This window comes from Vipera berus, assembly GCF_964194415.1.
Source record: "Vipera berus genome assembly, chromosome: 5".
NCBI lineage: Eukaryota > Metazoa > Chordata > Lepidosauria > Squamata > Viperidae > Vipera > Vipera berus.
Genome location: NC_138207.1, coordinates 73,147,717 through 73,168,727, shown reverse-complemented (window position 1 = coordinate 73,168,727; position 21,011 = coordinate 73,147,717). Strand labels below are relative to the sequence as shown.

At 45.6% G+C, this 21,011-nt stretch overlaps 1 protein-coding gene across 1 annotated transcript; it reads right to left on the bottom strand.

Annotated features, from left to right (window-relative positions):
• Positions 1 to 3,357: 3,357 nt before the first annotated feature.
• On the bottom strand, positions 3,358 to 19,819 carry CYP26C1 (cytochrome P450 family 26 subfamily C member 1; the record flags this gene model as incomplete). Its single annotated transcript, XM_081328591.1, has 7 exons — positions 3,358 to 7,113; positions 8,589 to 9,152; positions 11,388 to 11,543; positions 16,278 to 16,553; positions 17,219 to 17,443; positions 18,757 to 18,983; positions 19,810 to 19,819. 7 exons carry the CDS (start codon positions 19,817 to 19,819, stop codon positions 6,715 to 6,717), a joined length of 1,857 nt encoding a protein of 618 aa, XP_081184717.1. The 3' UTR covers positions 3,358 to 6,714.
• Positions 19,820 to 21,011: the final 1,192 nt, after the last annotated feature.

Below are 21,011 nucleotides of genomic sequence, written 5' to 3'. Positions count from 1 at the left end.
AAAGCTATTTCTTTGCTCTCTTTCATCCTAACCTGGGTTTATATTTAAATTAATAAGATTGCGATGTGGCTTGAAATTAAAAGATATAACTAGAGACATAAGCAGATTTAGAAACCAGCTTTGGGTGCTGGAAGCAAAAGTCCTTTGATGAAAGGGGAATCTTAGAACTGTAGCATCGCATCACTTTAGATGCACCAAACAGAAAGTTATGTTAATTAAAGTTAGTCATTGACATTTGTCTGTTTTCTTTCTTTCAGTTGACCACAAAGATTTACCTTAAAGACAAGGTCAGGAGGGCAGAAGCTTCTGGTTCACTTGAAGGTCAATCTGCCAACAGTATTTAACTCAGCATTATAGTGTAACCTTTACTGGCTTTGATGGGGGAGAGGAAAGAAAAGGGAGAATTACCTTACATACAAGCAGCGCCTCCTCCCTTAATTCGGAAGTCCTTCCTGATCATTGGAAGTGTCCTGCATTCATCTAGGACTTCAGAATCAAATAACAGATGCAATTTGTTTTTAAAACCAAACGGTGAAGATACTGTCTTCCTCCTTTGCTTCAAAACCAACTTTTCTTTTAAAGGTTAGGAGAAATTTATTTTACACAGCAATCTTCCTTTCCTTCTCTTTGGGAAAAAGAGAGCCAGGGACGTGTGAGGACTTAATCCAATGAATGAATAAGTGAATTCCTCTATAAATGAAATCTAGGGGAGAATTTGGGTAACTAGAGGCCTAGGTCAGGCGGCCAGGTTAATGTTAAAACTTTCAGACAGGCAGCTATCCAACAGATTAGGTGATGTGGATTAGAAGCTTAGGAAATATACAGGGAAAGCTTCCCTTTCTGAATCCCTTGTCTTTTTATCATGGCTGAAAGCACGAAGCTTTCAAGAGGAAAGAAAGGCAGTTCTAGCAGGACAGATAAGGACATTTGGTTTAAGAAGTTATGGGCTAAAGGAAAATCGACTGTCAGCATCCTTTTCTGGCTGCAGAGTTTTTAATCAGTTATGGTCTCTAATGGACTCGGCTCTGAAATGAGAAATTTATGAGAGTTTTTCCCCCATATGCTGATTGCTTTACTTTTAGTGACAGGGAATCTGTAAATACTGGCCTCAGGCAACCAATAAATAACTTGGGAGTAAAGCATACCATAACTGCACAACAGAAACAGCAAACCTTTGGAATTGAAAGATTTGCAGAAGATTCTAAAGATTTTTTTTAAAAAAAAAACCTTGAAAAATTAAGTTTTTGAAATCTTAAACTAAAGAAACCATTGACAGCTAATATGTCTTAGATCTGGTGATTCCAAAACAAAGAAGTTTGTATATTTTTCTTTGAAATTGGACTTTAGAAATAGTGATCCATTATCTATAAGTAAAATACAAACGTTTAAAAACTGCAGAGGAGAGTCACCCTGGTGACCTGATGACACTGACCCCAATAGTAATTGGGGAGGCACTGACAGACAGATATCTATATGGGATTGGAAGCAGGGCTGAAGTAAAGCTTATCGTCCATTGAAACCTGCCTGTTTTGACTTTTAAACAGGACCTTTGCTTTTACTTTGCATATTTCACTTTGAACCTCATGCATTTAAAAACAAAACGTTTTAATCATCTGCTTTTCCTCTAAGCCTCCTAAATATATCCATGTTTACTCTTGATAATTTGGAAGAGAATTCAAAGTCTTAAATTGGCATCGGGGGAACCATCCTCCCAAGATTGCTTGCGTTTTAGAAAGGCACCAAAAGAACATGACTTAACTGTGTAACCAATGCATTTCACGTCTGTTTGGGTAGTTGAATTTTTAATTTTTTTTAAGTAAGATGGTGACTAGACCAATTAAAATTTTATCTGTTACATAGATAAACAACACCTCCCCTGCCACGAGGCACTCTCTTGCGGACAGGGGTGTAAAAAAAATCCCAGATGGTGGACATGAATGTTCAACTGAAACTCTGCCCCTTTTTGACATGCAACATTTCTCTGTGGACAGATTTGTAGGCACATCGCACAACCGTGTCTATCTAATTCAGGGAGAATCGAGGATTATTTCATATTTCCTGTTTGAGGAAAAGCCAGTACACCTCTCTGCATGGAAGAGTGAGAGGAGCAGGGACAGCACCATTTTGCCCCCAGCTGATGTCTTGAGTCAGCCTGGGAGCAAAATAGAAAATTAAATAATTGCTTGAAACTGAAGCAATGCCAATCCTGACTCATGGTGTGGGTAACAATTCTGTCCACTCAGATGAAGATGCATATTGAGAGATCTTCCAAGTAGTATTCAAATAACCATTTGAATGCTCATTGTGAATAGCTTAGTTCCACAACTAGGATGCTCGTGGCCAGAGCTTCCAATTTTCCAAATTTAAATTTGAATTTAGGAAGATTCCAATTAGCAAAAGAATCCCCCCCTCCCCCAATTCAATCTGCCTGGATGAGTCCATGCAGTTTTCTTGGTATGGGTTCTCCCCCCCCCGTAGTTTTCCCTCACCTCCTTCCTAAGGCTTAGGGAGAGCGACTGGCCCAAGGTCACCCAGCTGGCTTTGTGTCTAAGATACGACTACAATTCATGGTTTCTAACCTGATGCTTTGACCACTACACCAAACTGGCTTTCTAAAAAAAGAAATAGCAGAAAAGTGAGCAAGGTTTCACCACTGGCACTGTCTAAACTGTTTAAATATAGTAGTGAATTAAATGAACATGTTCCATAGGACTTAGGGGTGACGGAAAATGCCGTTCAAAACATTGGAACTATAAAGTCCTGGAACTATAATGCAAAGAAGTTATTTGAGTGTCCTTCCCCTCCAACACACTAGGTGGTGCTCTACAAACTCCAGCCTTTCCCCCGCCCCTTAAAACATACCCAATATCTTCTGAGGATGGTGCAAGTTCCAGGTATTTAATTTTGTTGTTTTAATTGCTTAAGGTGAGTTCCATTTTCCATGCAGCAGGACAAATATATCTCATTTCCTTTTGTTTAAATGATGTTAGGCCTGACATAAATTAAAGGCAGCTTTTCCAATGTTCAGTAAGGTAATTTTTGAGTAAATTGCTGTTTCTTGCAACATGGATGGGCTAAGTTAATGGGAATTAAATATTTGGCAGAATGCCTCAACACATGTCCAGCTTTCAGTTTAGATGAGTTAAGCCTTCAGGTCTATTTGAGGGGCCAGCAGAGAGAAAACAGCGCAGTACCGAAGCTCCTCTCCTTTGGATTCTGACTCTCCACAACGTCCCTTCAAGCCCAGTTTTAATATTTCTTTGGCTAACACTTTAGCAGATAAATATTTGCCCTATCAGGCTTTGTGCCAGGAAGTAAATATTTTAAATAAATGCAGAGCAAAAAGAAGTTCTGACAGGATTTATTTCTGAAAGGCGTTTCCTCCCACATCTTTTACAGAATTTTATTTAGCAATAAATTACTTACAGCAGAGTTATTCCAGAGAGTGATAACTAAAGTTGTGGCAGTCTGGTGATCAAGAAAGGGTAGCTGAAACACACAATTATTGTTCTGTACCAGCCTGCTACCGGCCCTGCAGCAAAAGCAGGGACAACCCCTTTACAAACGGCAAGAGGCTGGAATAAAGCCTGCCAAATTTATTAACATAAAACAGAGCAAGACAAGACACCAACCATGAAACAGGAGCTATGAAACAGGAACTATCCAAGCAGTTGCCTTCAGCAAACCAGCCCTCCCACACATTCCCCTTAAATACAGTTCAGGGCGTGGCCTCTCTCTGCCTCCTTCCGAGGTGCCCCATTGCCTTCCTGTTTACTCCTGATTGACTGCCTCCTGCGTTGGGCGGCCTTGAACAGGGCCAGCTGTGGGTCATCTTCATCCACGCTGTCAGGCTCACACAGCTGGGTCTCCATCGTGACCAAGTGGGAGGGGCCCGGCTGAGGGCTCTGCGGAGCCTCAAGGCCATCATCAGCAAGCTCTTCAACACCCCCCTCCTCCTCCTCTGAGTCGTCCGACCCAACTGCCAAACCCACAGGCTGACCCTGAATCACAACACTTATCACAATCCATCTGATGCATCCCTACACTGTGACAGGACAAGCAATTTTTGCAGACCAGAAAGTGTGCTGGGTAATGGTGTGTCAGATGACACCAAGTACATAGCTATATCACATAACTGAGTTTATTTTTAAAAATGGCAGTAAAATGTGTTGTTGGTTTTCAAGAGGTCAACAACTTAGTTTTGGTAAGATGGAAGAGCAAAGAGAGAGGCAAACAATGGTCCAGGCAACATTAAACACGCTGTTTGAGGATATTCCCTTTTATGAAATGCACCCACTTTAAGACAGACACTGCGGGCTATAATTCTCATCCATTGCCAGCACAATGGCATAATGTGAGTTCCAATCTAACCCATGTAGAAAGTATCAAGCTGAAATCCATCTAGATTAGAAAGCTGCATTTGGGCTGCACATTATTATTTCAAGTAGGGGGAGCTCACATAGTGAAAAGCTGTTCTATACCACACAGAGAAAAATGTTGCATATATATAAAACAATAACTTGAGCCTAACTTTCTCCTTGTTATATCAAATTCTTACATTTTGGTCTTAAAGGATTCCTAGCATTATGAGCTTGAATTATGATTGAGTTTCAGATTGGCCTTTACTTGGGCCTACCCAGTCCCTACCCAATATCCAGATGATTCTGTTGCAAGTCAAGTGGATACAGCTCTCCAATCCAACTTTGCATCCTGCATTACCTTAGCCTACTGTCAACCATCTTTGCTAGTATGTTTGGCCATCTTTTGTTTAAACGATCTTAGTCTCTTGTCTTCCACCTGCTTCTTTAGAAGAGTATAATTTTTTGCTCCATGTGGTTTCACTTATGTCCATCTTCTCTGTTCTTTTGTAGATATTTAGATTTTGAAATCTATGAACAGGTTGCTTTCCTTGGCAACTTGTGGTTGAAAACCCACTTCTTGGCAAGACACCAGCATTTTAAATACTTGGAGAGAAAAATTAATCCCCACAAACAGGATTAGAGAGAGGAATAATTATCCACACAGAGTGTGGACCTCTTCTGTAATAATGCTCCCCATAGCTTTTTTAAAGCCAATTCTTAGCCTAGCTCAAGAACAGTATTTGTCATTCTGCAGGTATTACAAAGTGCGTTCCTAAGCCTAAGCAGTTGGAGAGGACTGATAATTATTAATGGTAATTTAACATCATTCCCACAAAACTTCTAGTTGCTCATTATGCTACAAGGCAGCAAATTGAAAGGCTAAACATTTTACTACAGTGTAAGCAGGAGTGGGGAACCAGTGATCTTCCAGGTGTTGCTGAACTAGAATTCCCAGGATACCTCACCATAGGCTTTAATGGGCTGGGCTCATAGACAGCTTAACAACATCTGAGGAATCAAAGTTCCCCACCCTGGCTTAACTCACAGACTAGAGGCATCATGAGATGCATGGAATTAACATTAATTTATCAATTATATACATGCCCAAATGGCAATAAACCCATAACTAATCCATAACCACACGTGCTATAAGAAATCATGTTACTCTTTTTATAAGAGTCTTGCTTATTCTTACTACAAAAGCTAATATAGTTGTCCCTTTGGAAACTGGATATGTCAGCAAGCCATCCCGGGTCAAATCTCAGAAATGAACCACTTCATATCCCTTCAAATGTAATGGTTTCTCTTTTTTTTTCATTTTGCAGGACCCAAAGGAGAAAGAATAAAAAGCACATATGACTATGAACCAGACCTAAAGACATTCCATCCATAGTATGCTTGACAATTTAGTATGCCAACACATGGGTAGCTTGCTTAATTAAAATAAGGTGAGGCTTCATGTCGTAATCACAGTTCAATAGTACATGTGCCATTCAAGCAGAATTTCTCCTGTTCACTTCCAACTGTCTCCATCTAGGAAAGGCTCCAAGCTGAATCCACAGAGAGCCACTGCTGGTCACTGCCATGGACACTGTACATTGGGGTCATAACAGAAACTGGAAAATAAATCAGTTCCAGAGCTATCTTGTGGCCTCGTTTACAATACATTTCATTATCTTTAAATACAAAAAAGCCATCCTGAAGCAAAGTCGGTTTCTGAGCTATTTGGTTCCATTTCTTTTGTTAGTTCTTGCTTTGTCAGTGCCTTCCTGATGGCCCTTCTGAATTTTACTTGGAACATTTTCCATGCTGAAGGCAACAGGGCTAGGTAGGTTCTCTTCCTTCAGAAATAAAGCACAGCCACCTTGTATGGAAGCAATGGAGCCACCGTCTTGTTCAGAAGCCGTGAGGAGTCCTGAAGAATCTTCATAGGGCAGACCATCATGGATTCCCAACGTTTTCACTGCATCCCATTTTTTGTTTGCTTCAGCTATATATACTTAAGCCTCGTGTGGAACTAACATCAATGCCTCTACCACTTTTTTCAAGACATTTACCTTTGGAGGTAAGACTACTCTTAACCACAAGACAAAGTGGCTGTGCACATGTACGAAACGAAAAGTGCAACTAAAGATGACAGAAGACCAACTGATGCATATGTGTGCAAAGAATAGATGCCAACAAATTCACAGGCTTTTAAGGAAGAGTGCAGCGAGTTCCTCCTTTTCTCTTACCCTGCAACCAAGAGGCAGGTGGAAAGGGCTTGCGCTGAAAGGAAAGCGGTGTTTTTCCCCCCCAGAGGCCTGTCCTAGTCTACTCCTAAGCTAGAGATGCAATGGAGATGTCTATGCATTCAGGCGTTGCCCTTGCCTGCTCCACTGCTTTCGTGTCCAGCCTTCAGAGAATGGAAATAGAGTTGAAGACCATCTACAGGGTGCACAATTGGCACAGTCTGCATTTTGGGGAAGTGAGCTGTGGCCAATTCCCAGCTGGCCGTGCTGACCAATTCAATGGCAAGCATCTTGAGAATCACCTGGGCCAGTTCTTTGCCTATGCAATTTCGGACTCCGCCACCAAAGGGAATGTAGTGAAACCGGAGGGAAGCAGAAGTTTTGTGCTTCTCCCGGTCTTCCGGCGATACCCAAAATCTCTCTGGATCAAAAGTATCAGGGGGACTCTGGTAGATGTCGGCAGTCTCGTGTGTATCCCGAATACTGTACATCACACTCCAACCCTTCGGAATCTGGTAGCCCTTTAAGGAAGGGAAGGAGAGATGGGGAAAAAATCAGCACCATAGACAGCAGCCAGAGGGATGAAACCTGCCTGAAAGAGTAAGCAAACATCCACAACAGTTTGATCCAATCTTTTGGAGGGGCGGCACGAGGCTCATTTCATCCACTATCCGTGTGCTTAGAGGGGCTAACTTCAAAAATATTACTAACAATCTACAAAACCCCTTTTTTTAAAAAAATGTGAATTTTCTGGTACAAAGTGCTGCCGTTTCAGATGACTAAACAGCAGAGAGAGAAATTCATGAGTAGACCATTTTTTCCACTACATTTCTTTAAACTAAGTTTAGCTCTTCTCCTTAAAGATGTCATTTTATTTTGTGCTTTATTTTTTTAAATGTGTTTCTGAACACCGCTGCTATAGATCAAGGAACATATCTTAAAAATAAATGGGAGCCTGTTTGTTTAGAAAATATCAGTATTTCAGAGTTAGTGAAAATTACAGTCTCAGTGAATATCATACACTGAGATATTTATGGCCATAAGTACTACCTTGGCATGGCTGTTCCAGGTGCCATTCCAAATTAGGGCAATTGTAACTAGCAGTCATATTGTCTCCCCACACACACACACTTTTTTTGTGCTTATGGATCATGTACAAGTCTGGGAATGTACAAGTCCTAGTAGTTTTTGTTCCAACATTTTTTGAAACTGGCTGGTCCTGACCTAGGCTGAGAGAAAGTGACCGGCCCAAAGTCACCCACCTGGCTTTAGGTCTGAGGTAGGACTAGCCATAATCTCTTGGCTTCTAACCCAGCACCTTTAACCACTACCCCAAACTGTTGGCCGTTATTCTTCCTAAATTCTGCCAAATGGACACAATTGTTTTGGTGATCTGAATGAAGCACTTGATCTTGACTTCTCTCTCCAATTCTCAATCTTTTTATGAAAAATACGCAGTTCTCTGGATTCTGTCAAATTAGGCCATTGATCCATCTTACTCCAAACTGCTGACAGGATCTGATAGCAGCTCCTCCAGCATTTGAAGCAGTATTTCTTTCCGTTCCTAAAATAACGGTGCCAGAAACTGAATCAGATACCGGCACACAAATATTGCTCGGGCACTCTTTCTGTGTTCTTTTTCTGCCTGACTTTTCTTTACAAGCTTCTTCACTATTCTCACTCATTATCAGAGTCCACTACCCAGAACTTGGGATCTTGTTTGGTGAGCTTCTATGTTTCCCATCCCTAGTTACAGTACTTATAGTCATTTGAGACATCCTTTCTCATACCCCAAAAGCCCATTTTCCTACAAATGGCCAGAAGATTCCTCACATATATGCTGGCTCTAAACAGAAGAAGTTCTTGGAATTACTAGGAACCATACGTTCTTCCTGAGTTCCCATATTGAAAGCTGAACCTAACCTTCTAAAATCAAGGTCAACCCAAGTGCCTCACACTTCCACCAAAAGGTTAGACAGAAAGCCACTCAACTCACATCTAGCTCAAAGGTTTGTAAGGCTGTCCTATACCCTCCAGATACTGGGGGCAGCAAACGGAGAACTTCTTTAATTACACAATCCAAGTAGCGCAGACGATTCAACTTCTCCAGGGTCAAGTAAGGGTGGCAACAATACTCAGATCTTTCCAGACTGCTAAAGAACCGGCCTGTTTCTTCCAGGCTGGACAATGAGCTAGGACCATTTGTAGTTCGATGGACAATCTCCTGGGACATTTTAGCCGTGATATTTATATTAGGTCCTTTCTCTTCCATCTTGGTCTCTTGGCCTTGTTCTCTTCCCAATCTGGATGGAAGAGGCAATCTGGAGTCACCATCTTGGTTTTCCTTCTCATGTGCAGGCAAGGTTTTTTGGCCAGACGGGTATTTTGTTAGAAAATCCTCAGCTGCAAAGCACTGACACTGTCCAGTAAAGCCATTGGAGGCCAGTTCCTGCTGGATCTTTTTTATGACCAATGGGTGTTTCAATAAGAGTAAGATCATAGAAGTAGTGGCACTGGCAGTGGTGAAGAAAGCTGCAAATATTAGTTCAATTGCAGATTCCTGTAAGGCAAGCCATAGTGACATATGAATTAGAAGTAGATTCCTCTTATTATGGGGTTAGAGATAGGCCTATCTGTTATTATTAGAGATAGGCCTATCTATTATTATAAATAGGAGGCAAATAAATTTAACAAATAAATTATCTGAATATCTCTTGGGCTTTCATTTCGGATACACTGAGGTTAGAATTTAAATAAGACATCATTCAGATTTTTAAAAGAAAAAAAAGGTAATTAATAAATCCAGATCAAGATTCCAGGAGTTGCTGTTGAACACTTATAGAAACGTTGGTGCTCTGAAAGCCCTTGGCAATACACTCACAACATTTCCCTACGATAGCCTGCTCAGCAAGGAACAATCAAGTCAAGTTGTTGGGTGAGCCACTGCCAGAGGAGCAGTAAACAGTAGACAGTAATTGTGCTGCCGGTCTCTGGATATGAGAATGAGGAGGAGGAGCCCTGCCCTTCCTAACAAGAAACACTGAGCTTGCTTCTATTTAAGCAAACTCTAGCCTCTCCGTTGGCGACAACTCTTTGTTTAGCAGATTCCAGGTGTCTTGATTTGAAACTTCATGACTTTAATTCTGGACCTAGACTGGCTGATGAACCTTCTGCAACACTTGGCCCCTTGGGACTTCACTTGAATGCTTGCTGGACTTTGGGGGGGGGGACTTACATTGTGTGTGTGTGTGTGTGTGTGTGTGTGTACATACACACACACACACACATGTGTATACACATGCCTTTGTATTTGCATTTCTATATCTATGTTTACGGTCCGAGGCAGGACAATCCAATTTCTGACTGCTCCCCCACTTTTCCTTTCTCCCCCCCTTTCTCTTTCTCTTTCTTTCCCTTCCTTTAAAGTATGTAAGAAATGGATACAGAAGAGAGGAGAAAAACAAGAACAAGAAGATCTTCGTGGTGGCTGGGTGCGTAGATGAAGTTCAAGATATTTGGAAGGAACCACATTGATCGGCTTGTATTTCGGCATCAACCTTTGACAGGAACACCTTCAATTAGGGTCAGAAATAAGTTGCCAGTATGAGTGTGAAGAATAGAAAACCTAAGAGCAAAAGTCCCTGGGATTTTCTCTCCACACTCTATGCAGTACTAACTGAATTATCTCAGGGCCATTTCCAGGTAGAGTACGTGACAATAGTCTTAATCTGGATGTAACCTATTAAGAGAGTATGGTCTGGCTCCAACCCAATTCATTTCATACCATTTACCTAATTTTATTTTTGACACAATGAGTCAGTTCAAAGGCATTCAATTGGACAATTGGATTTGACTTTCCAATTTGGTTCAGAAACTGAATTCAATTAGGAGATTTAATGAAATCTCAAAATCAAAGCTTTACAGATTTATACCATTTCCATGTTTATTTAAATAGCCATTAAAAACCCTTATTCCTCAGGGAAACAGAGTTCAGTGAGTTTAAAATAGTTTAGAAAATATGGACTGGATTGAACTGCGCAAAATCAATCAGATCTTCTGCTATTTGAGCCCTGTTATTGCGATTAATGCTAACAGAATGGAGATAAAAACAAAATAGATATAATAGGTACGGTAGTTTTCACTTATTGACCACTTATGCAGCGACCATTCAAAGTTATAACAATGGTGAAAAAGATTTATGACCGGTCCTTACAATTGCAGCTGTTGCAGTATCACCACAGTCATGTGATAGAAATTTGGTGGCTTGGCAATTGGTGTGCATTTATGATGGTTGCAGCAACCTGCAGTCGTGTGATCGCCATTTGCAACCTTCACAGCCAGTTTATATATATATATATATATATATATATATATATATATATATATATATATATATTGCTAAAACCAACTTCTGACTGACTGCTGACAAATCTTTGTACTCTATGAAGCCATGGTATCCTGGGACAACTGAGCACAGAATCTCTAGTATCAGTAAACATTAGGAGGCCATGCATTAGCCATTCAATAAAAATATTTCCAACCAGACATCCTGCAAAATTACACCATCGGAGGAAACCATCTTCCAGTAGGGGCTACTGTCAAATTCTGCATGGAACCACTGATTCCCCAGGAGCAGGGGGTCTTCAAACTTGGCCCTTTTATGACTTGTGGACTTCAACTCCCAGAATTCCTCTGCCAGTGTGCCTGGCTGAGGAATCCTGGGAGTTCAAGTCCACAAGTTATAATAAAAGGGCCAAGTTTGAAGACCCATACCCAGGAGCATAAAAATCCTTACCTTCAATTCCTGCATGGTGAAATCTTTGCCATATTCCTTGGCGCTGTTGATGATAAAATCCAAGGCATCACGGTGAGCTTCAGGATCCTTCCTCTGCAGTTTCTCCAAGATGGCTTTCTCCATGTAAGTATGTAAAAGATCACGAGCCTTTATTCCCTGAGGAACAGAAGATGGGTCAAAGAAGAAGAGCCCACAAACTCATTCAGAAAAGTAACGCCTTGAGGTTCCAGGAAGAAAGCTGTGGACTGCTTAAACAGTTCCAAGAGTTTATTTATGTTGCTTTCTCCAAGTAGTAGAAGCTCAGGTTAGCTAGAGGGGTTTCAGTTTTCCTTGTATGTGAGGAAAACAGCTCGTCCCTGTTAGAAGCAAGAAACAATGAGACCCTGAGTTCTAGTCCCACCTTTGTCACAAAGCCAGCTGAGTGACCTTGGGCCAGTCACTCCCTCTTAGCCCTAGGAATCAGGCAATGGCAAACCACTTCTGAAATCTTACCAAAAAAAACCTGCTAGACTGGACCAGGCAGTCACCAGGAGTCAACTCTGACTCGAAGGCACAAAATAAACAAATAAAACCTTAGTGAACCCACAGGAATTTATTCCCGAGATAAATAAATATAAATGATGCTACAAAAGAACTGAAGATCTAGTCTCTGTGGGTCTTGGATAGGTCAAGAGAGCTAGTGGCTTTGTTCCCATAATTCGCTGAAGGCTAACCTAAGTATGTGTTAAGATTAAGAAACACAGTTTCAGGTTTATCCATAGCCATGGAAGCTTACTGGGCGAATTGGGCTAGTCATTGCTACTGGCACCCTAAGCACAAATTAGCTCACTAATCTCTTGTGACAAACCCATCACACTGTGTTTTAACTGTGTCAAACCAAATTAGTTGATTAAACCATGATTAAATTCGCATTGGGTCAGAGGGTCTTGTGAACACAGTCTAGTGAGTCTACTTTATATAAAGTTATTTGTAGAAAGGGGAGTGGGGAAATTGAAAAACTGTGTACTATATAGGCTTGAGCTTCTGCAAGAAATTAAATTAATTCAAATTTTTAATTCAAATTCAAATTAAATTAAATTATTTTATTTATTTCATTAGAAATAGTAGAAATGAAAGATGCAACAACAACAAGAACACATCAGGAAAGTTTACTGAGTACAGGAGAGATCAAACTGGATTACAAGAAAGACCAAATAAAGAATAGAATAGAGATATTGCAAGGCAAAAGTATTAACATGGCCAGCACCAGCAGGCAAAGGAGATAACAACAGGACTTGGTATGGTTAAGAGCAGAAAATTGAAAAAAAAGAGACAGAGGGGCTAATTTTGGCTGCACAAGACCAAGCCCTAAGAAGAAATGCATGCAAAATCAGAATTGAGAAGACAGCAACAGACCGCTGGTGCTGCACCTGCTAAGAAGAAACAATGGACCGATTGGCTGTTGCAAGAAGATCGCACAGACCGACTACAAACAATAGCATGACAAAGTACAGGTAGTCCTTGACTTACAACCATTTGTTTAGTGACCATTCAAAAGTTACAATGGCGTTGGAAAAAGTGACTTATTGTTTTTCACACTTACAGTATGACCACTGCAGCATTCCCATGGTCACGTAATCCAAAATTTGGGTGCTCGGCAACTGACTCATATTTATGACGGTAGCAGTCTCCCGGGGTCATGCGACCACCTTCTGAAAGGCAAAGTCAGTGGGCGAAGCCAGATTCACTTAACAACTGCAGTCATTCACTTAACAACGGTGGCGCGAAAGGTCGTAAAATGAGGCAAAACTCACTTAGCAACTGCCTGAGGCAGCAACAGAAATTTCAGGCTGAGTTGTGGTTGTTAAGTTGAGGAGTACTTGTGAGCAACAAAGGGCCATTGGAATGTCTCCAAGAAATACCATTTGCCTGCAAGCAACAACTAAGGGACCATAAAATGAACAAAGTAATAGAAAATGAAGCAGGTAAAGTGCTCTGGTACTTCAAAACTCAAAAAGACAAGCACCTGCCACCTAGCATTCCAGACCTAACAATTGTTGATCAGAAAGACAAAAAGAAATCTGGAAAGTGGGCATGGCAGTACCTGGACTCACCAGAATACAAATACAAATAGAAGAGAAACAGCTGTGGCAAAAGAAAGGAAGATAATACCAACAGTAATAGGGACCTTTGGTGAAATCCCAAAACATCTGAGGTTGACTCAGCCTTCCATCCTTCCGAGGTAGGTAAAATGAGGACCCAGATTGTTGGGGGCAATAAGCTGACTTTGTAATAATGCCGCTTGGGGGAGGCTGAAAGCCCTAATAAGCAGGCATATACATAGAATGAAGGCTACTGCTAAGCTTGTAAGCCGCCCTGAGTCTTTGGAGAAGGGCGGGATATAAATGGAATTAAAATAAAAATAAAAAAATAAAAATCTGGGGCATCACTTGAACATCATCTGCATTGACAAAATTACCATCAGTCAACTTCCTTGGAACAGCTTACATTATGCAGTGATACCTTTAACACCACCAAAAAACATCATCTTCCTATCCCAGGTCCTTGGAAAGGATTTGATAACTGGCAGGCTAAATCCAGTCTAAACATCTGGCTGACTGTGTGACCAACCATAACAACAGAGAAAATCATGTGAAGTATTATTTTCACCGAAGTAGAATTGGAAGAACTGCAAAGGCTTTCCAAGGGCAAAGAAACCAAAGCCTTGCCAAAAGTAGCTCAGACTGTGGAGGAAAACCAAGGGGAGACAACATCCAGAATAGCTCTTGAATTATTTCCATTCCCAAACCAGGCATCCTCTACTTTGACCTCAGAAAGAGCAAAGCCCTCTGAAGAAGAACTGAATTTAGAACAGTAGAAAAACAACAGAGTAAGGTTGCCTGCATTGAAGTTTGTTCTACAGAAACAGTTAGCCTGTATTAAAAGATGCCAGTACTGTAACATCAAAGAGCCTTGGTGGAGCAGTGGGCTAATGCCTCCTTAAGTAACACCAGCTGCCTGCAATTAGTGCAGGTTCGCATCCCACCAGGCTCAAGGTTGACTCAGCCTTCCATCCTTCCGAGGTAGGTAAAATGAGGACCCAGATTGTTGGGGGCAATTAAGCTGACTTTGTAATAATGCCGCTTGGGGGTGTGTGTGTGAAAGCCCTAATAAGCAGGCATATACATAGAATGAAGGCTACTGCTAAGTTTGTAAGCCGCCCTGAGTCTTCAGAGAAGGGCGGGATATAAATGGAATTAAAGTAAATAAATAAATAAAATAAATATAAGCACCAGCTCAATGCAAGAGACGAACCAACTAAGACACAGCACAGCTGCAGTTATAACTGAAAACCTGACCTGCAAAATCAACAAACAAGAAAAAAAGCCGAGCAGTGCAGTACCAAAATGAAAGATCAAGTTCGCCAATAAGATCAGTATGCTAAGATGAGATGCAAGCAAGCTATAACAGATGAAAAGATGAAGACAAAAACACCTGATCAAGAAATATCACCTAGAAATAAGGAAGATCAAGGAAGCACTGTAAAGAACAAAGCAGCAAATAACAGCCATATCCAAGAGGATGAGCAGATATGAAGCTTGAATTGTACGTTATAGGCAGAATCTCCAATTTCAGTGGAATTAGAAATGTTTATACCAATCCATCAATCGAGTGACTGAAATGAACTAATCAACACTTGACAAAGAAAAAGTTGCAGTTCTGGGCACAGCTGTGGAACAACCCAAAGAAATACAACGAGAATGCAGCTTGGATAAAGGAGATGGATAAGAATAAAAACAAAGCTGAAATGAAAGAACTTGTCATAACAGCAGAAATGGTAGGGGAAAAGGCAAGGAAGGTCAACTTTTGTTCAGCAACTCTTCCTGATAATGGAAGAGCCAACAAAAGGGGCAGCACCAGAAAACTACAAACCAATTACTTGCTTACCCCTTGAACACCATCAGCATTGACAAAAATCATCCTCAGTCAGTTGCAAAAGGCAGCATCGCCTAGAACAGCTTATATCCTCCAATAATACCTTTAACACTATCACACTACACCTGCCTACTCCAGGTCCTTGGGAAGGGCAAAAATAAGTGGATAAAAATGTCAAATCCAGTCTAAACATTTGACTGACTTTGTAAGGTGTGTTTTCTTCTCTTAGCTGGCTGGCAGCCTGGACAGAAGTTGATTTCAAAAGCCTGAAGGTTGGGAATGCAAGTCTCTCAAGGCACAAAGTGTGAAAGGAGAGATTAAATATGTGGGCAGAAAGATTTCTCATGTGGGGGTGGGGGAGAGAAACACAGGAATGGTGTTTTTGAATCTAGACCAATACTGGTTTGGACACGCCACTATTGCTCAGAATAAACTTAAGGCACTATTCTAGCTTTCCACCACTCTAGCATCTCCCAGGTTGCAGCTTGACCATAGTTCTCTCATTAGTCCAACTTCAGGTGATTTGGAAGGGCTGTGTTGAAGATGAGGCTTTTGGAAGGGCTGTGTTGAAGATGAGGCTTTGTGGGTTTGGAGAACGCCATTTTCAGGTCCCCCTCTATTTTCTCTTTGACAGGGAAAGACAACAGCTAAAGCTTATTTTCCATTTGGAAGACTCTGGGTCCTTTTGCAAGCTGCACGCTGGCATCTCACCTGTGCCACAAACCTATCCCTACTATTCAAGCAAATTTAAAGGGACCTACAAGGAGCAAGGGTGGAGCAAGAGACACAAGTGCAAAGGGCTTTTTTTCCCCCTTCACTAAGCCCCCCCCCCGTCCCCCGCCGACTCCCGTGCAAGCTGAACTCCAGAGCCATGGAGGAAAAGGCGGGGTGTGTGTGTGTGTGTGTGTGTGTGTGTGTGTGTGTGTGTGGTGGGGGGTTTGCCACCTTCCCAGCCCTGCCTCTGCCAGCTGGTACCTTCCTCAGTCCGCTGAAGGGGACGTTGAGCGGCAGGCAAAAGAGGTTCTCCACCAATTGCTCGAAGGCCCCGGAAAGCTCCTCGAACTGCTCCTCCTCCAGCCGGAGGCCCAGCAGGATCCGCGCAGCGATGCGGAAAGTCAGGGCTTTGGCCGAGGCGTAGACGGCGATGGGCCCCGGGCGGCGGCACCAGCCGCGCAGTTCCCAGCTCACCAGGCGTTGGATTCGGGGCAGGTAGACCTCCAGGGCGGCGCGGCTGAAGACGCGGGCCAGGATCTGCGCGCGAAGGGAGAAGCAAGAGCGCGAGAGGCGGGGCAGGCCGGCGGGCGGGCGCGAGGGCGGGTTTCCTCGGCCGGTCCTCGGGACGCCCGGGAAGAAGAAGCCGCAGCAAGGGGCGCCTGAAGCCTCTCCCCGACCGGGCTTAGCGGAGACGCCCGGCGGAGCCCTTCACCTCAGCGCGGAGCAGCCCACGAGCCCTGCGGCGCCTCAGCCACGGCTTAGCCCAGGAGTCTTCAAACTCAGCCCTTTTATGACTTGGGGACTTCAACTCCCAGAATTCCTCAGCCAGGCATGCTGGCTGAGGAATTCTGGGAGTTGAAGTCCACAAGTCATAAAAGGGCTGAGTTTGAAGACCCCTGGGAGGGGGGGAAACTCCCCAGGTGTCGCTCTCCAGATAACGGTGAGCGTAGCCCAGGGGTAGGCAACCTCGGCTCTTTTATGACTCGTGGACTTCAACTCCCAGAATTCCTGAGCCAGCTACGCTGGCTCAGGAATTCTGGGAGTTGAAGTCCACGAGTCATAAAAGAGCCGAGGTTGCCTACCCCTGGCGTAGCCCCTCACGCCCGGCGGCCTCCCGAAGGCCCCGCGGTCCAGCCCAGCGCGAGAGCAGCCGCTGGGGTGAGGCCCGCCTGGCGCCCCCCCCGCTTGCCCGCCCTCCTTACCTTCCTCCTCTGCCGGTGGGTCTCGGCGCGGGCGTTGAGCAGCGTGTGCGAGCCCAGCAGGATCTGGGTGCTGAGCGGCCACTGGGCGCTGACCAGGCTGTGCTCGCCCAGCAGGATCTTGCGCACGTTCTCGGCGCCGCTCACGCGCACCACCGGCTTGCCCAGCAGGTGCGTCTTGAAGACGGCGCCGTAGCGCTGCCGCCGGGAACTGTGAAAGTGGCAGCCCTGCTCGGTCGGGGAAGGCGGGGAGAGAGGGAGGGAGGGAGGGAGGGAGAGAGAAGGGGAAAGGAAAGGAGACAGGGAGTGGAAAAGGGAGAAGAGGAGGAAGGGAAAGAGAGGGGGAAAGGGAGGAAGGGAGGGAGAGAGAGGAGAAAGAGGGAAAGAGAAAGAGACAAAGAGGGAGGGAGAGGGGAAGAGAAAGAGACGGAGGGAAACGGGGGGAAGAGAAAGCGAGACGGGGGGGGGGAGAGAGAGAGAGAGAGAAGGGGAAGGAAAAGGAGACAGGGAGTGGAAAAGGGGGAAGAAGAGGAAGGGCAAGAGAGGGGGAAAGAGAAAGGGAGGGAGAGGGAGAGAGAAGAGAAAGAGGGAAAGAGAAAGAGACAAAGGAGGGAGAGGGGAAGAGAAAGAGACAGAGGGAAACGGGGGGGAAGAGAAAGCGAGACGGGGAAAGAGGGAAGGAGAGAGAGAGAGAGAGAGAGAGAGAGAAAGAAAGAAAGAAAGAAAGAAAGAAAGAAAGAAAGAAAGAAAGAAAGAAAGAAAGAAAGAAAGAAAGAAAGAAAGAAAGAAAGAAAGAAAGAAAGAAAGAAAAGTCGGACGTTACTGGCAAATCGCCGCTGTCTTTTTGCCCTGCTAAAGGTCGACAAGTCCCGGGTATTTCTGCGCAAGCGCAGAGCACCCTTCTCTTGGCGCCCAAATCGCCCAGATGTTCCACCTTCTGCCGGGTTTAGCTAGTCCGGCGGTCAGCTTTGATCCCAGAGTGAGCGACCTCGACGGGAGCGCAAGTTTCACTCGGGGCGGCTTTAAGTCCTCTTTGTCCTCCTCCCACATTCCTTGGGAGCGTGAAGTGGCGCCCGGGCCTCACCTCCGGCCGGTGGGTTTTCAAATGCTGGGGATCAAACCCGAAGGAGGGAGGAGCCGGGGCCGAGAGCCACCTTTCTCCTCCCGGCCCCAATTTGGGCAGTAACGCTCTTTGAAGTGGGTGGAAACTGGGGCTGTTTTCCCCAACAGGCGGAAATAGGGAGCGAAGGGGGGGCTGAGCGCCTTGTAGAGATTTTAAAATGGAGGATGGCCTTGAGCAAGTGCAGAGCGCCTGGCCTTCGACCAGCAACAAGGTTTCCAAAGGCAAGGCAGCGCTTCCGGGCCTTAACGGCTAGGAAACCCTGGGTTCAAACCCAGAACTGGCGGGAAGGCTTTAAGCCGAGCCCTCTTCCTGACCTACCCCAAGGGACTGACGGGAGGGTAACCCTGGGGTGGGCGGCCCGGCCTCGAGGGCCCCAAAGGCAGCGATCGTGCTGGGCCGCCCCGTCTCGGGTGCTCACCTGGATCAGCCAGTGCAGCGTCTCTCCAAAGAAGGGCCACCCCATGGAGCCCCTGGGCAGCGGCAGGGCGCTGGCGCGGTCTCGGCTCAGGCTCCAGCGCAGGGCCCAGAGGTGGCGGGCGGCGACCAGCAGGAGTCCCGCCGCGGCGGCGGTGGCCAGCGCGACTTCTAGCCAAGCCAGCGCGTCCCCGGAACCCCCCGACGGCTGCGCCTCTTGGCCGGCTTTGGCTGCCGGGAGAAGAGAGGAGGACTCAGCTGGAGGTGGGGGAGGGAGGCGGGAGGGGCACCCTTCTCCCCTTCCTTTCCGTCGCCTGGAAGGGGGAGGCTGCGTGTCCGACGGCGCTGCCCGGAATCCCGGCTCCTTCCTCTCCCGACTTGGATTCGACTTAGTTCGGAGAGGGCTGCCGGCAGCCTTCGGTTCCCTTTCCCCCTTCCCTCACCCCCCCCTCACCCCCTATCAGCGAGCTTCGAGCGCCTGTTCTCCCGGGACGCGTCGTCGGAAGCCGGTTCGGCCCTGCAGGAAGGGACAGCGTGGGGCTCCGGAGCTGTTGCCACCTTCCCCAACTCCTCTCCCTCCCGCCTTCATTTCCCCCAGCCAGCTGTCAATGAGCGGTCTCGCTTGCCCTACCCATGGCCGAGCGAGGCTTGGCGGGGTCCCGCGCAACCTCCCTTTGCTCCCCTCGATGTTTTAATTCTTGATCTTTGCTTGGGCCTTTATAGAGCTCCGCCGACCCACCTTCACGGATGACGTCGCCGCTTGATATTCAAAGCCGGGGCCCGAAACGGCTGCGATTGGCGCCCGGGAGGGTCCGCGACGAGCGGAGTGGGGAATGGGGGGAGGGCGAACGGGGGGGGGGGCGAGAAATCTCGTCTTCTGGGCAAGTGGGGGATCATCACCCAGGTAAGCCACAGAGCGTCTCCCTCTTGCGATTCCGAGTCAAGGGCAATTTCTAGCCACGCAGGCGAACGAACTCTCCTGCACCCACACAGGTGGGCCGCTGGAGGCTCAAACACTTCGGTGGTCTATTGTCCTAGGGCTGTTCCGATTCCTCACGCCGAGCCATCGTGGGGGTCTCCCAAAGCTCCAGATACCCTCTTCCGTGACTGCTAGCCAGAACTGCGGGGAATGAAGCCCAACACCCATTAAAATGCAAACGTTAATCTTCAGGGAAAGAAAATGCAAGGTGGAACGAGGTGAAATTTGCAGCCCACTCGAGAGGGTGTCCATCCCAGCACCAAGGGGGCAAGACTAAAAAAAAAGAACCTTATTGGGAGCTGAGCTCCACCGTTTTGTTTAGGAGGCCTGACTTTCAGCTAAATGCGGAGGAAAAGTGTGAAGGGAGACGCCTCGCCAAAGCCGGTGTTATCAACTCAGAGATGTTGGGAGTGCAGTTCCCCCACCAGCCGGCTCAAAAAAAGGAGCCAAGCCTCGCCCGTTTTCCAGTTAAGGGCAACGTTGCAAAGGTAGAACTTAGGTTTGTGTCAGTCACGTCAGATTTCAGGATACTCCATTCCAGTCTTGTATCCTGGGTATGCTTTGCAGCCGCGAAGGCTACAAAGGGAAATATTCTTAGAATTAATAAAAGATCAAGGCGGATTCCTCACGGCGAGTGATTTACAGCCATTTAGGGTGTGTCGCCCGCCCGTCAAAATAACGACCTCGAGATTAGCTTTACAACTCCACCGTGCTGGTAGGTTAGAGGAGCTTATAAATCACTAGTTACGAAATGCCGGTCAAAACAAGCCAAGACAGGAAATCTGGCGAATGGGGGTTTAGTTTGCAGAAACGGATTGGGGATTCTCGCATCCCGCTAGTAAGCGGTGTTTTGCTTGAGCATCTCTTTTCGTTGAGCCACAAGGTTTGACGGATGGCCAGGCGCCTTGCTTAGCTTTGACTCTCAGCGCGCTGTGTAAACCCAAGTATTTTGATGATGCGGATTGGAATGACAAAGGGAGCTTCTTCCCTCAATCCCGCCTAGGCCGGCAGTCGCCTGCGCCACGCGTACCAAGTTGCTCTGATCAAGATCAAGACTTCGACACCGCTTCACAGCTGCTGGTTTCTCACGCGGTCTAGTATCATCCGACTAGGGTCACAGTGATGCCCCGTGGCAGCCTAACACTTTCTTTTCGGAGGCAAGATTCCTTTCAGGAATCCCACTTTCCGCGCTCCTCCCGGTTACCCGCAAGTAAGGCGAAGGGGATCTGAAGTCTCGGTCGGCCGGCCGGAATTCGCTTCGTACCGGCCAACCGGGGGAC